This window comes from Raphanus sativus, chromosome 6 (genome assembly GCF_000801105.2).
Source record: "Raphanus sativus cultivar WK10039 chromosome 6, ASM80110v3, whole genome shotgun sequence".
Taxonomy (NCBI): Eukaryota; Viridiplantae; Streptophyta; class Magnoliopsida; order Brassicales; family Brassicaceae; genus Raphanus; species Raphanus sativus.
This window is the reverse complement of record NC_079516.1, coordinates 43037818-43053673: the sequence shown is the minus strand read 5'-3', so window position 1 is coordinate 43053673 and position 15856 is coordinate 43037818. Positions and strand designations below refer to the sequence as shown.

Below are 15856 nucleotides of genomic sequence, written 5' to 3'. Positions count from 1 at the left end.
AGGTTGCATAGATTTTAGAAATGTAAATAAACTAAATGAACAAACAAATTAAACCGCAACTTTAAATAAGTTGAGATAAAACGAAAATAGATGATGTTATTTTGTTTTCATAATATAAGGTCCAGAAAATAGGAAACATAATAGTGAAAAACGATAAAAGTTAATTATAATTTAAAAAATGGAATCCCTCCCAAAGTTGCTTTAGTCATTTCCAATTGTTCAGAAAATATCTCTTCATTTGCAATCCTATAAAAAAAAAGAAAGTGGGTCTACAAATTAAGAATACTTGTAAACATTATACGAAGGATATCAAAAACGTTAAAATAAGTTAGAAATCACATAACGGAATAGATGAGACGAAATAAAACATTACCTTTTCTTGAGAGCATCAGTTTCTGGTACGTCATTGGGCTGGAAGATTACGTTGGAAAATCCTTCAATGTTTGAGAATTTTCTGAATCATTCTGTTCAAGTGAATAATAAAAAATAGTTAGCAATATTTAAAGTAAAGAACAGCCCTATCTCTATTGTTTTTTTTCGTTTAAAGTGTATTGTGCCCATAACAGTACACCTCTCCACCTTTTATACATAATCAACTTTTAAAATAAGTAAACTTTAATATTAAATCAAGAAAGTAACATAAAAAATTATGGCATTTACCTGACGACAGTCTACCAATTCGGCAATTGATTTTCGAGGAGTATTAAACAGAAAATTTTGCTTTTCAGTTTCATCATCGTTTCCGGCAGTCATTCGAGATTGAGAGAGGTGGTGTTCCAAATATGGTGGTTGTGTACAGGTCTGTGGTTGATGTGGGGTATTTAAATATGTAGAGGTTCGTTTAAATATGGTAAATAATTCATGGCATTGAATCATAATTGGGTGATTGATATGGTAAAATTAATATCATATCAATTTCGGCATTGAAAATGCCTTGACCAACAGTATAATTGGTGGAATAAAACTCTTTAAATAATCAATCTATGATACTTTGGAAATTAGAGTGTTATGGTTTTTAAACTTTAGGAAACGCATTATGATTGATTAATCTCATAATTAATTGGTAACATCAATTTGAAAATCCGTCATAGGCAATACCATCTTTAGGACATTATGAGCATCAAATGTGATTCAATTAAATTTGTTATTATTTTACAAAACCATATGAAACTCATATACGCAGTGGTTCGTGCATTAACAAAAGAAAACTATAAAAGTATAAAATCTTCAAATATATGTAACCATATAATACCCTACAGCCAGCATGAAGATTTGTATAAAATTCGTAAATTTAACACGCATGAAGAATACAATAATTTTTAATTGGTAGCATTTTTAGCATGGATGGTTTTGTTTCTAATATTTTCGACAATGATTAGTTGGTTTAAGGAAACAATTGGTAGACATAATGGAAACATATTTCCATAAACATAAACATAGTAAATAACGTGTCTAGAAAAAAACATTTAAGGAAACAATTGTCATACGACATCATAACGTATTCATATTGACATACCTCCGAAAATGGTTAATTTTGTATCATGTCTTATAATAAAAGTCTAACATATAAAGCAATGGCAATGCAATGTAATATTCCTAGCAATTAAAGGGTTTTCTCAAGTTAAGGTTGAGAGTGAATTTGGGAGTGACACATAAGAAATGACACATTGTAATTAACACATGAAGACAAGGTTAATCTTTATTAGTGCTCCTAAAATAATATATAGGGGATTGAATTGTAAATGACATTTATGTTATCTTCCTTAATAAATGGTAACTACTAACACGACGAGAGGTTATTAGCTCAACTAAAAACCGCTAGGACAAAACTAATTGTTATTTTGTTCTTGGAGGGAGAGATTAGGACTCCGGTCCAAACCTCCTAGTAATTAAAAAAAAAAGTGACACTAACGCGTCAAGTTAGCTTTTTTATTATTTGGTTAATATTTTGAAATATGTTCTATTCTAATGATAAATTTATTGAAATGGTAAGACTGAGTGTTCACGTAGTGAGTGTTTGTGAACAACGTACGGAAAGTGAGAGTTTCCGACTATTAAGAAGACAAGGTGATTCAGTGGTAGTAGATATATATTGGGGCTGTGGACATCTAACTAGAAACCAAGGCTACACAAACTCAAGTGTCCTTTCGTTCGCAATCTTTTGATTATAAAAATATCAACTGTTAACTAGTATTTTGATTTTCCATTTTATCAGAAAATCTGAAATTTTATTTTGTTTTATTTCAAAAGTAATTTTTTGGGGGAAGCCAAAAATTTAAAATTCAGAAAATTTATAAGAAAGAAAAGTTTTAAGAGTTGTCCATCCATTAAAGACCCTGATAAAAACAAAAAAAAACAGACAATTATTATATGTGTACATTTATTACATTACAAAAATTCAGTATTCAACTATTCATTAACTGCATTAGACGTTACAAAAAAATTTAGTGACGGGTGTTACAATTATCATGCAAATACAAAAAAGGAACTTATTTTCAGCATGCATGTTGCTTATACCATCTCTAATTTTTTTTTATAGCTGAATTGTATTATTAAATCTTCAAGGCAAAAAGTTCTAAACAATAGAACCAACAAAATAACATAGAAAAGAAATACATCAGTATGCATGTTGCTTACATCATCTCTAATCTTTTTTTTTTGTCGCTGAATTGTATTATTAATTCTTCAAGGCAAAAAATTCTAAACAATGAGAACCAACAAAACAACATAGAAAAGAGATACACCAGTAGGGATCCAAAATAAACTAACATATCTATTTTGCGTATGAATGACTAAAGATTTTTCATATAAAAACTTCATATTTTCTTCTCGAATAGATGAATCTCAAAGGAGATGATCTTCGTATTAATCCAAAAGCACCACGCTTTAGAGTGAGTTGAAAATGATTGTCTTTCTTTTTTTATTACTACAGTAGGAGCCACCGAGATAAGACACCTCTCTATTTTATTCTATTTTAGAGAAAGCATCCAAAAGAACAATAAAAATCTTGTCAAATTCAAAATAAATTGACAATAAAACAGCGGCTGAAAACAAAAAGATCCAAAAAAAAATGCAAAACGAATTAAACAAGCCGATTTCGGAGGTAGAGAAGCCTTCGATCACCAGCTTGAAACTATGAGAAAATCTCTCTTTTTCTCCTTTGACGGCTAGGCGGCTAGGGTTTCACCATCTCTAATCTATCTCTATTTATTTATTTAGATATATGTATTTTTAAATAGAGAATCTCTGTTATAGAGGTTGATTTCCTCTAAAGTATTTTTCTATAATAGAATTTCTCTATTTATAAAAAAATATAAAAGTATGTTATTTCTATTTCTACATATAAAGATAAAAAAATAATATTATTCTATATTTTCTCTAAAATAGAAAACTCTATTACAGATGCATATATTAGAATAAATATTTTTCTATAATAGAAATATCTATTTAAAAAAAAAGAAGCATACTTCGGAGATGCTCTTAGCAAGAAGACTATACCGCTTTCATTATAAAATGAGGTATAACGCTCAACTCCAATCTCCAACAACAAGAAAAAGCTTAAATCTAATGGAAACCCATTACCTGTTTTTATCTCTTGCCTTCTTTTTCATTTCTCTAAAACTTTTGTTTGGTAAACGGCATATCAAGTTTAACCTACCACCAAGTCCGGCTAGACCACTGCCATTGATTGGACACCTTCACCTACTCAAGCAGCCGCTCCACCGTACATTCCTAACCTTCTCTCAGTCCCTCGGCGGTGGTCCAATATTCTCCCTCCGCCTCGGAAACCGTCTCGCGGTTGTAGTCTCCTCCTACTCCGTCGCTGAAGAATGTTTTACCAAAAACGACATTGTTTTGGCTAACCGGCCAGAGTTCATTGTCGGAAAACACATTGAGTACAATTTCACTACTGTGACCAGTGCGCCTTATGGTGATCACTGGCGAAACTTGCGACGTATCAGCACCCTCGAGATCTTCTCGTCACACAAGCTCGATGGCTTCTTATCCGTCCGTAAAGACGAGATCCGACACTTGCTACGGCGTCTCTCCAAGAACTCTCAACATGTATGTGAGCTTTTACCTATCAGTATTTTACAGGAGCATGTACAATTGTTTTTTTACTAAACATAGATTTAGCTATATACCTCAATTTATATACAAAATTTCAAAATTAATGGTCTTCCAAACTAGGACCATGTTCGAATGCTACAATCAGACCCTGGCTTGAAATTTCCAAGGATCTATTCAGAAAAAAAATATTTACAGATTAACTGATGCTTTTTATAACTGTCCCAACAAAAATTTTTATTTTTTAAACCACAGTTTTATGATATACAATTTTATACTTAAATTCTAATAAAATAAAATCGATCCAGAATTTTTATTCTATGGAAACAAATTTATTTTATCAACTATTTTTATTCTCTAATCTCTTAGGAAGTGTATTCAACTGAAAAATTTTATGTGATTTGTATTAAAATGACAAATTCACTGCTATTCAAACAATTTTAAAAACTCATTTGAAATCACCGTTATTGAACTTGACATTTCATAAATTATTCTGAAATCTATCATTTTTGAAAATATTTTAAGTTGTGGAGATATATTCTATTTATTTTTCTTTTTCTTTTTGGAAATGAAGACCCCATAAAATGAGGGACACATTAAGATGTTTCAGTGTACATGCCGGGCTCTGGTTAAAAATTGCAGATGTTAGTTCGGTCCTATATATAACACCATGCAAAGGAACTCTAATGTTTATATAATCTATAACAAAAAGTTGATGTATGAACACATTGAGAACTGATCGTTTGTTTGGGTGATCCACTTATGGATCAGGGGTTTACGAAGGTGGAGATGAGATCATTGTTTATGGATTTGACTATAAATAACATTCTTAGAATGATGGCTGGGAAGCGATTCTATGGTGACGGAACAGAGCAAGATGACAATGCACAGCGAGTGAGACATCTGATTGACAAGGTGGTGGCCAAGGCAGGCGCCGGCAATGCTAACGATTATATCCCAATCTTGCGTTGGTTCACAAATTTTGAAAAACAGGTCAAGAAGTTAGCTGGCCAAGTCGATGAGTTCTTACAGAGTCTGGTGGATGAGAAACGTGCTGATAAAGAAAAGGGGAACACTATGATGGATCACTTGCTTTCTCTCCAAGACACTCAGCCAGATTATTACACAGATGTCACTCTGAAAGGAATCATAATTGTGAGTAATTGAGAATTATTCAGTTTTAATACCGGGTTATGCCATAGCAACACTAGCACAAAACACTATATGTCTTGGTCTTGAGAAATCCATTCATCCATTCCATCCATCCATCCATCCATCCATTCCATTCTTTTTTCATTCAAAAAAAAAAAGAAGAGAAATCCATTCTTTATATATAAGAACACTAAATGAACTTATATCTTATATCCATTGATTGATTCTTGATTTTATTTATACAGGTTATGATTCTTGCTGGAACTGAAACATTAACAGGGACGTTAGAATGGGCCATGTTGAATTTGTTGAATCATCCAGAGGTACTAAGGAAAGCGAGAACCGAAATCGATACCAAGATCGGTTTTGAACGGTTAATAGATGAAACAGATACTAAAAGTCTCCCTTATCTCCAAGGGATTGTGTTGGAGACCTTACGTCTTCACCCGGCAGCTCCAACACTTGTGCCTCACATGACATCAGATGATTGCATGTTGGCAGGATACGATGTTCCACGTGGGACGATGCTATTGGTAAACGTTTGGGCTATGCATAGAGACCCATCTGTATGGGAAGATCCAGAAATGTTCAAGCCAGAGAGGTTCGAAAATGAAAAGGAAAAGCAAAAGGTGTTCTCGTTTGGGATGGGACGACGAGCTTGTCCTGGGGTAGGGCTAAGCCATCGGCTGGTGAGCTTAACTCTCGGATCGATGTTTCAGTGTTTCGAATGGGAGAGGACTGGAGAAGAATTTATTGAAACTAGAGAAGCACCCATGATGCGTCCAGCGACTCCGTTGCTAGCCATGTGTAAAGCTCGTCCCATTGTCCATAAGACTCTCGATGCTTTTGCTTGAATGTTGCAATTTTCCTTGGTTAATTTGTCTTAGTGTTAGAGATGAATATAAGATATTCTCTCTTCACTACAAAAAGATCCATGTTTTTTAAAAATGCTTGTTTCTAAAATATACATTTTTAATATTTTAATACATTTTATTATGTAATAATAATAAATTCTAAACTTCAATAAAATTAATTGGTTTAATGAATTTATGTTGATAAAAGTTATGGAAAATAGTTAATAAAAATATTTCATTTACAATCAAATTTTAATATTTTTAATTAATATGTGTGAAAACTTTGAAAATATATCCTTTTTTTTGAAAAAAAAAGTTCGGTGCACCAATGAAAAGCAATATTCCTAAAGATAGTAATATATTTTATTTTTTGGTTTAGAAAATAGTTGAAAAAAGAAGAAAATCGGACTTTAAAATCACATCATTAATATTAGAATCCTAAAATGGTTTTTTTTTTCAATCGAGTTTTCTGTAATGTACAAATTATTAACATTTTCTTATAATATTTTATGTATAAGATTTTTGGTTTTTATATATCTCATAGGCCTCCGGGTTTTTGTTTCCTGGTAGACTCTATCTATTTTATAATATTATTTGCGAAGTGATTTTTCGCAACAGAACATTCACGTTAAAAGTTAAACTGATTAATATCGTTTATACTCTTAATAAAGAAACATATAAATTATCCATAAAATAAAAATGAATTTTAATTTTATGATTAAGTAACTGATTAAAATTAATAATGATAAGAATTATCCAAAATTTAAAAATATATTTTAAAATAAAAAATTAGAGTGATTAATATCGTTTATATCCTTAATGGATAAATATATAAAATTACCTAAAAATAAAAAGAACCTTTTTATTACATAACTAAATAAATTAATAATGATAAGAATTATCCAAAATATGAAAATATATTTTAAAATAAAAAATTTAGAGTGGTCAATATCATTTATATCCTTAATGAATAAAACATAAATTAACCACAACATAAAAAACGAATTCTAATTTTTTTGATTAGATAAATTATTAAAATTAATATTAATAATAATTATCCAAAAATAAAAAATATATTAAAATAAAACAAACTTATATTAATCATATTATTTTAATAAAAAAATATATATTATTTTTATTTCAATCTAACAATAAATATATTGATCCAACTATTACTTTTTGTAAGTAAATTTTTTTATTATTTATGTTTAAATAGTATAGATGAGTAAAATATATGTAATGGAAAATATAAATAATGGAAAATAAATGGAAAATATGAGTAACATATAAGTAAAAATAAGTGTATAAAAAGTGATAACAAAAGTATAAGATTTCAAAATCAAAAATATTTTTAATATGTTAATGTTTTCAAAAATTTAATACAATAATAAGCATATATATTTTAATAAAATATATAAACTAATAAATATTCGTATGAAAATTGTGTCTGCATATGCGGGTAAAACACTTAATTTGGTGTATTTGGTTACCTTTATTTTGAAGATATTCTTCCCTTTGAATTGTGGAGAAAAAAAGCTACTTGCTCACATGGTAGTATAAAGCCTGAAATTTCAATGTTATGATGATTACCTTGTGTCTCATTCGTTAGAGATAGCACGCTCAAATGTGAAATGAACAAAAAGCTTCTTCTCTCACCCCTGGAATGTTATTTGCTGCCTTTTTTTTGCTTATCTAATAGGTAGTGGAAGAACAGAAAATTCCATGTTCCCTGAGGTTGACAGCAATTGGTAAGTATGTGGCCCTCTTTTTTCCTATTAACAGTTTTTTACCTGAATGCTTTTCAAAACAGTCAAATTCATTTTTCTGTCCTCAGTGGTCTCGTTTGCCAGATTCAGATTATCAGCAGTAAATAGGGTGAAGTCAACTTTACTAAGAAAGTTGTTTTGACTGACGCAATTTACCGTGTATAATTGCATTCACTTGAGTTCCCTCAACAAACTTGTGTTCATGTTACAAGTTTTGCATGATAGACGTTCTCAAGTGATTCGTTTGTAAATCTCTTTTGCTTTCATATCTCTTGACCTTGTTTCAAATATTGTAGGACCAGACTGGATATAGTAGACAATAAACTGGAAGATGGGTTGGTGATTAGCATATATTAAAGGTGTCATAATATATTTCGTTCTCATTCAGTTACATATGTGTGAACTTGGTAAAGGATTATGCTACTCTTATCTACGAAAAGATGGTTTTATAGAAACTTTTGTTATTGAAAGATATATTTATTTAAAAGTAACAAAATGATTCATATACAGATTTCCACGTGAAACAACTTCAGTATCTTATCAGTTTATGGCTTTATCCCTTCTTCAAAAACAGATTTTCGATCATCTGTAGATATCCAATTTAAACTTCTTGGGGTCAACATGTCCAAAGGGTCTTACCACCCAAGGTCTCACATGTTTCTTCACGGAAGTGTGATGTCATAGAAGTGTTTCAACTCGTCACGAACCATCCCTTAGAAAACGGACTCTGATATTCTCTCCGGCTCAACTGCATATTCTCGTGCACTTAGGGATTTCCTCATCGTACTTTGTTGTAATCTTACAAGACAATTCTTTCTCCCACACCATTCGAGATAACTTGGCTTCTCACCTTAGTCTTCAGACTAAGTCTACGAGCACTTCAGTTACTACTTAACTGGCAGCTACTGAACTAGCTTCCCTACTTAGCCGCCTTTGTACACTAAATCTTTGCTCTTTTACGTTAGATTAGGTGCGAAACTTATTATTGGCGTGAGATTCCTAACATGCTTTTTTCGAGATGATTTTTTAGACCCAAACTCAAACCAGATTTTGCTTTGTGATTCGGGCTTGGCCGGACTTTTTATGGAGTCAGGTGAATGCCGGTCTGGGACATACTCCATGATTTAGGACGACCCCATGCTTTTGTTACTAGTCCAATTATTTTATGAGTTACATATCTTGCTTCTATTTTAGGAGATCGAGCGTCTTCAAGGGAGCCAGATCTATTCTATGTTTGTGTTTTCGTTTGTATGGAACTGTTAAATCGAGTAGGTACTTCGCAGAGTATAATGCAAGATTTATACAATTAGCGGTATTGTATTTTTTGTTTGTTTATGAATTGATACGTTTGTTTTTATAGGCTTATTAGGTAACAACTTATAACACATGACAAATATTTTTAAGAAACAAAAATCTCAAACATCATATAAATACTATAAACAAACGATCTCGCAATATTTAGATCATAAAGAAATAAAATTCGATAACAAAACATCAATCAAGTTACTACATCAACAGTGAAAATTTCATATAAAACCAAATTCGAATAAATAAAAATGTATCTTGCCAAAAGAAACCGAACAAACTTAATAGATAACAGATGAATGACTAAGTCAGTTTTGGAGAGCAAACGTAAGGTAAAGATTAGTTAGAGAGACGAAGACTTGAAAAGTCAACTCGAGTCTTCTACCAATAATCTCAATTCTTTGTTATTTTTCAATCTCATCTTCTTCCTAAATCCTCTTCACATCCAACCAACCACATGTTTCTTCATATCTTAGACTCTCTCTCTCTCTCTCTCTCTCTCTCTCTCTCTCTCTCTCTCTCTCTCTCTCTCTCTCTCTCTCTCTTTCTAGATTTTCTGTCACAACTATGGAGAAACTCTGTTTTAGATACTCTGTTTCTGTCTTCATGACTACTATTACAGTTATTGTTCTTCTTCCACGTCACACTCTCTCTGCTACCTCTTCTCCATACTCTCGTCCCGAGAAGTTCTACGTCAACTGTGGTTCCGATTCTAATATCACCTACGGTGGTCGGACCTTCGTCGGAGATATGATCTCCGGTGGTAACTCAGTTTCCTTCAGCAGTAAAGGGAGCGAAGCCAGCAACCAATCCGGACCTGGAATCTACGGGACGGTAAGAATATTCAGACGCCCTTCTTCTTACAAGTTCCAACTCGATTCCCCTGGTCTCCACTTTGTCCGTCTCCACGTCTCTCCCCGGACAGAGCTTTTAACTTCACGTTTCACCGTCTCCGCTACTTCTGGTTCCACTCGCCACTTCAAAACCTTCTCGGTTCAGAACTTCAACGAGACCCCACGTGTCGAGGAGTTCCTCCTCATGATCGACTCCCCGAAACTCGAAATCCGATTCGTGCCCGAACCTTCCTATGTAGCTCTCGTCAACGCCATCGAAGTGTTCTCCGCTAGCAATGACCTCGAGATTACGCCGGAGTCCGACAAGAATCTGCGTACGATCTACAGATTAAACGTAGGGGGACAGAAAGTCACACCGGAGAACGACACCTTGGGACGTACCTGGTCCTCGGACGATGACTTTGTCTACCAAAAAGAGGCTGCGAGGATCGTTCGAGTAGCGCAAAAGCCTAACTATGATTCAGGGTCGGTGACGGAGTTCACAGCTCCTGATTTTGTCTACCAGACAGCCAAAGCAATCAACGGTAGCTCAAGCGAGCTGACGGACATGCTGATGAACATCACTTGGTCGTTTAAGGTGAAGAGTAAAACAAAGCACTTCATCAGGGCTCATTTCTGCGATGTTTCGAGCGGTTCGCAAAGCAGTGATTCCGATTTTTATCTGTACGTGAACGGGCACGTGCGAAGAGATGCGAAGCCTTCGGAGCAGATTAGGTTGGTCACTCCGTTTTACATCGATGTGGTTGATGTCTCTGATGGCTCTGGGCTGTTGAACGTCAGCGTGGGTACTAAGGAGCCACGCAAGGTTGCTGGTTTTCTGAATGGTGTGGAGGTGATGGAGTTTCTGAACAAATCTGGTTCTGATTCTCCGGATAAAAGTAGTACCAAGGTTTACGTCATTATTGGTTGTGTTGCTGCTGGTTTGATCTTGGTTTTGTGTTTGTTGTTTACCGTTTTCTTGAAACGGAGGAGATCAAAGAAGAAGAAGCCAGAGGAGGAGGAGGCAACTATATGGTCTCCTCTGGAGTTGTACAGAGGTGGGAGTTCCGACAATAGACTATTCGATTCGCGGTTACGCACCAATAGACCTTTCGATCCGGTCCATAATTCGCCTTTACGCAACTTAAACTTAGGCTTGAAGATTCCCTTCGCGGACATTCGGAGAGCCACGAACAACTTCGACCCCCAGTGGTTGATCGGGAAAGGCGGTTTCGGAAACGTCTACAAAGCCATTCTTCCTGACGGAAGCAGAGCTGCTATCAAGAGAGGGAAACCCGGTTCGGGACAAGGGATACTGGAGTTTCAAACTGAGATTCAAGTCCTGTCGAGGATCCGGCACAGACACCTCGTTTCTCTAAAAGGTTACTGCGACGAAAACTCGGAGATGATCCTTGTCTACGAGTACATGGAGAAAGGTACGCTTAAGGAGCATCTCTACGGCTCGGGTTTGCCTTCGTTGACGTGGAAACAGAGACTAGAGATATGCATCGGAGCAGCCAGAGGATTGCATTATCTTCACAGCGGCTCGGAGGGAATCATCCACAGAGATGTCAAATCCACAAACATACTACTGGACGAGAACAACGTGGCCAAAGTCGCCGATTTCGGGCTGTCGAAACTCGCGGTCCGCGATCAAGATCCGGTCAACATCAGCATGAACATCAAAGGAACGTTCGGTTACCTCGATCCGGAGTATCTGCAGGCACACATATTCACGGAGAAATCAGACGTGTACGCGTTCGGAGTCGTCCTCCTGGAGGTTTTGTGCGCGAGACAGGCTCTCGCGCACGATCTTCCCCATGAGGAAGTGAACCTTGCGGAATGGGCAATGTTCTGCTTGTCGAAAGGGATAGTCGATGAGATCTTAGATACGAAACTGATAGGTCAAATCGAGGCGAGTTCTTTGAGGAAGTTCATGGAGATGGTTGAGAAGTGTTTGAGGGATTGCGGGGAAGATAGGCCGAGCATGGGGGATGTGATCTGGGATCTTGAATACGTTCTACAGCTTCATATGACGCCGGTTCAAAGAGAGCCTCATGAGGATAGCACCATGACGATCTCCGGCGTCGGAGGTGGAAACTCGTTGGTGGTTCCGAGGTTGATGGTGAGTGATTCGTTTAGCGAAAACTCGTTTGTTCAGAAGAAGAGCAGCTATATTGGAGATTCATCTGAGACTCAGGTTTTCTCCCAGCTGAAGATCTCTGAAGCAAGATAGTAAATGGCTTTGCAGTAACCGGGTTTCACAAACTTACCGTGTCCATACCGGTTATTTATTTGAATGAAAACCGGTATGGAAATCATACCCAACTTTTTTTTTTTGAATCATATATAACTTGTCCGTTTGGAATTTATAGATTTGAAAAAATAATGCAATAGTTTTCAAAACTTCTCAAAAATACTGAGAGTTTTGTGTAATGGTTGAAATTTTTTTTTCTTCAACAAATGTAATGATTAAATATATGAAATGTTTTTAAAAAATTAGCTATTGTCACTATCTTGTTTTTACTCATTATTTGGATCAGTAAAGCTTGATATGTAATTATGTAGTCAATTTTACAATGTAGAAAACAGGTTTTGTAGAATCGAACTGGATGAAGAACTTAAGATATAATACTTTTATTGATTATTCCAATTACTCATTTCAATGAACAGTTGGTTCAAATACTAAAACTGAAATCCGGTTAACGCCGGTTTAAAGAGAGTAATTCAAAGCAAAGCATAGTCAGGTGACAGTGATATCGGCGATGAACAAGTCCACATTCCGAGCTGACGAACCACCAGGCTCCAACGCCGATCTCGCTGCATTCTTCAGCTCCGTCGCTCTCCTCCTCATATCCTCCGCGGCGGGTCCTTCCGTGACAGCCTCAATGCACCTCTCAACCTCCGCGACGTTAAGCTCGCCGTCTACAGCGTCATTCCTCATCCTCACTCCCATTCCGAACACATCCACAAGCAATCTCGCGTCAAGCGGCTGATCGATCCAACTCGGGTACGCCACCACCGGAACGCCACTCACCACCGTCTCTATCGTCGAGTTCCACCCACAGTGTGTAACAAAACAAGAGATCGCCGCGTGGCTCAAGATCCTTTCTTGAGGACCCCACTCGATAACAACCCCTTGTCCTTCTTGAACCATCTCCTGCAAAACGTCGACGTTTTGGGCTCTCTCCTTAGGTCTAATCACCCAGAGAAACGAAACTCCTCTGTTCCTCAGCGCCGTTGCAATGCTCTCCACTTGGCTCTCCGATGATTTTATCAAACTTCCGAAAGATATATACACAACCGAAGACCTAGCTTGCTTGTCAAGCCACTCCATACATTCACCGGTATTTGGGGTTTTGTCTTCAGCTCCCAACAGAAATGGGGAAACCAGAGGACCGATAGGGATCAACGGTTTCAACTCAGACATGGAACAGATTATCTCTGATTCGAGTTCGTAAAACGAATTAACCAAAACCCATTTCACAGTTCTCAAGCATTCGACGAAATCCACCATTAGGTTATTTAGGTGACTTCCTGCAGAAGGTAAAAGAAATGAAGGGAGATCTCCAACTTCCAACAATGGCAAACCTGGTAACTCGACTGTTTGTGTCAGATCTTCGAAACTGTCGGGGAAAGTGTTCGTCTTCATGTAGTAACGGTAATAAACCGAGAAAGCTGCACAAGCTTCGATCCAGAGGAGTGCACAAGGGATGTTGTATGCAGCTGCAACACCTGGAATCCATGGAGCAAATGGTACGGTGATGATGCAAGAGAATCTCTTTGATTCGACGATTTTAGACAAGTTCTTGGCTCCGACGTTTCTCAACGACACGATGAGAGAATCTGCATCTCTTGGGTCGTCTTTGGGTAGACCGTCTGGAAAGAAAACGAGGTCCACCGGGCTAGGTTGTTCATCTTCTTCAGCGGTCGAGAGGAGGTCGCGGGCTTGCTCGGTGGTGGCGAGAGTGAAGTGCAGGTTCGGTCGTGACAGAAGTTTGGCGAATTTGAGCATTGGTTTGAGGTGACCTTGGTACGGTAGGGCTACCAATAGAACATGTGTTTCTTGACTCTCAGTACTTCCCATTATTACTTCTTTTTAGTATTAACTTAGAGGTATTAGACTTTGAGTTTTGTATGAACTTGTGAGCTGTGATGGTAGTGGTATATATAACAATGGCTGTCTAACGATAGATTGACTCTCAATACTTCCCATTTTGGTAAGAAAATCTATCTAGCTCTAATAATTGGTAACCCAGTAAAACGTTGTTGAATAGATTGAAAATTTACCATCTTACCTCAATTCAAACTTGTAAACTTGTTGTGAAAAGAGCAAGTTCTTAACGTCATAACTCTTTAAATTAATACTTGTATATATTTTTGAATAAAATGAATACTTATATTTTTTAATCACGGGGCATAGACTCATAGTTTAACAATAATTTAAATTGGTTAGGGAAACCTATATATAGTAGTTACTGACGCAATAAATACTGGTCAATAGATTCAAACTTATTTTTGTGTGTGTGGAAAATTGTTGACAAAATAAAAAGCATTCTTACCAATTTTGTTATATTTTTATGGCCATCGGTCAATTGTCACTTGGTCAATTATAGTTAAAAAATTTGCCGTGTTACATGCCATTCATGAACACCTTAGATGCCATCACATGTATTTATGTGTTAATTACCTCTATAGTTAAAGTTACCAAGATACCATCCCATCATATAGACAATATTGTTGCATCTTTGACTGTAACTAGTTAATTTCAAGAGAATGTGAAAACAAAATGAATTTTTATATTGGAAATGGATAAAATGAAATGCGAAATTAAATAATTAGTAGAATGGTTAATCTCTTCACTGTACTCATTTATCTATGTCTTTGATGTAAAACAAAGGAGATAATTTTAATAAGATGTTATTTATTTATTTGTTTATAAACTGGAATATGTAGAATTTTATTGCAATGAAAAAACATCTTCAACTATTTTTGAATCGTAAACTACACTCTCAACTATTTTTAATGTTTTAACTCTTTGACGTACAAATCGTTAACGTTTATCACCTTCCGTCTATAATCATGTAAGGGAAGATGACAGATGTTAACGGTTTATAATTTAAGAGATTAAAACATTAAAAATAATTGAGGATTTCTTACGATTTAAAATAATTGAGGAATTTAACCATTAAACACACATTTTAAAACAAATTGGTTTAAGAAAAAACAAATTGATTTTTCTCTAGTTATCAAATATTTTCTGCTAACTAAGAACATTTAGCTTAGACAAAATGATTGCAGTAGCCTAAATGAAGAAAGAACGTAATTGCAAACCAATTAAAAATAATTCGTTTATCGGATTATGCGGGTTCCATATAAAAAATGTTTTAGTAGCAATCATCATAATGAGATTATACGAAAAGAGAAAAGAAGGATTCCTTGACATGTTAAAAGAAGTATTTTAGATAATAATTTAAGCTATTTGATGGTGATATTTGAATAAGCCAAATATAAAAAGAGTTATAAAAACCATCACTAAAGGCCTGGTAAGAAATCTTGAGAAATCCTATGTAAGGATTCCTTGACATGTTCAATGGGCTAATTCATTCTCTACAAAAAAAACTACTTTGTGCAGCGATCAAATCTTTTTTTCATATAATTTTGCAATTGTGGGGAATCAAACTTTCTTACTTGGAATCCATATTATCTGATAATCAATTTTTCGTCATTTTATTTACAGTCATGTTATTTATGTACTAAGGCTACTATTGTTCCACTGTCAGTTTACAATTGGGAATTCGGCCAAAAAAATACTGAACATGGCAAGAATGGCCAAAAGAAATATGGATTCGAGTCTCGCCAAAAAACGCCTGAACTT

At 35.2% G+C, this 15856-nt stretch overlaps 3 protein-coding genes across 3 annotated transcripts; 2 read left to right on the top strand and 1 right to left on the bottom strand.

Moving 5' to 3' along the window:
* Nucleotides 1–3532: 3532 nt before the first annotated feature.
* On the top strand, nucleotides 3533–6237 carry LOC108809686 (cytochrome P450 81D11). The gene is made up of 3 exons (XM_018581844.2): nucleotides 3533–4065; nucleotides 4840–5223; nucleotides 5466–6237. The coding sequence occupies exons 1-3, from the start codon at nucleotides 3568–3570 to the stop codon at nucleotides 6072–6074; spliced, it is 1491 nt and encodes a 496-aa protein (XP_018437346.1). The 5' UTR covers nucleotides 3533–3567; the 3' UTR covers nucleotides 6075–6237.
* A 3173-nt stretch (nucleotides 6238–9410) lies between these two features.
* LOC108813555 (probable receptor-like protein kinase At2g23200) lies at nucleotides 9411–12484 on the top strand. Its single transcript, XM_018586139.2, has one exon. The coding sequence runs from the start codon at nucleotides 9713–9715 to the stop codon at nucleotides 12212–12214; it is 2502 nt and encodes an 833-aa protein (XP_018441641.2). The 5' UTR covers nucleotides 9411–9712; the 3' UTR covers nucleotides 12215–12484.
* On the bottom strand, nucleotides 12475–14279 carry LOC108810831 (UDP-glycosyltransferase 84B2-like). Its single transcript, XM_018582905.2, has one exon. It carries the CDS (start codon nucleotides 14063–14065, stop codon nucleotides 12722–12724), a length of 1344 nt encoding a protein of 447 aa, XP_018438407.2. The 5' UTR covers nucleotides 14066–14279; the 3' UTR covers nucleotides 12475–12721.
* Between the last annotated feature and the right edge of the window lie 1577 nt (nucleotides 14280–15856).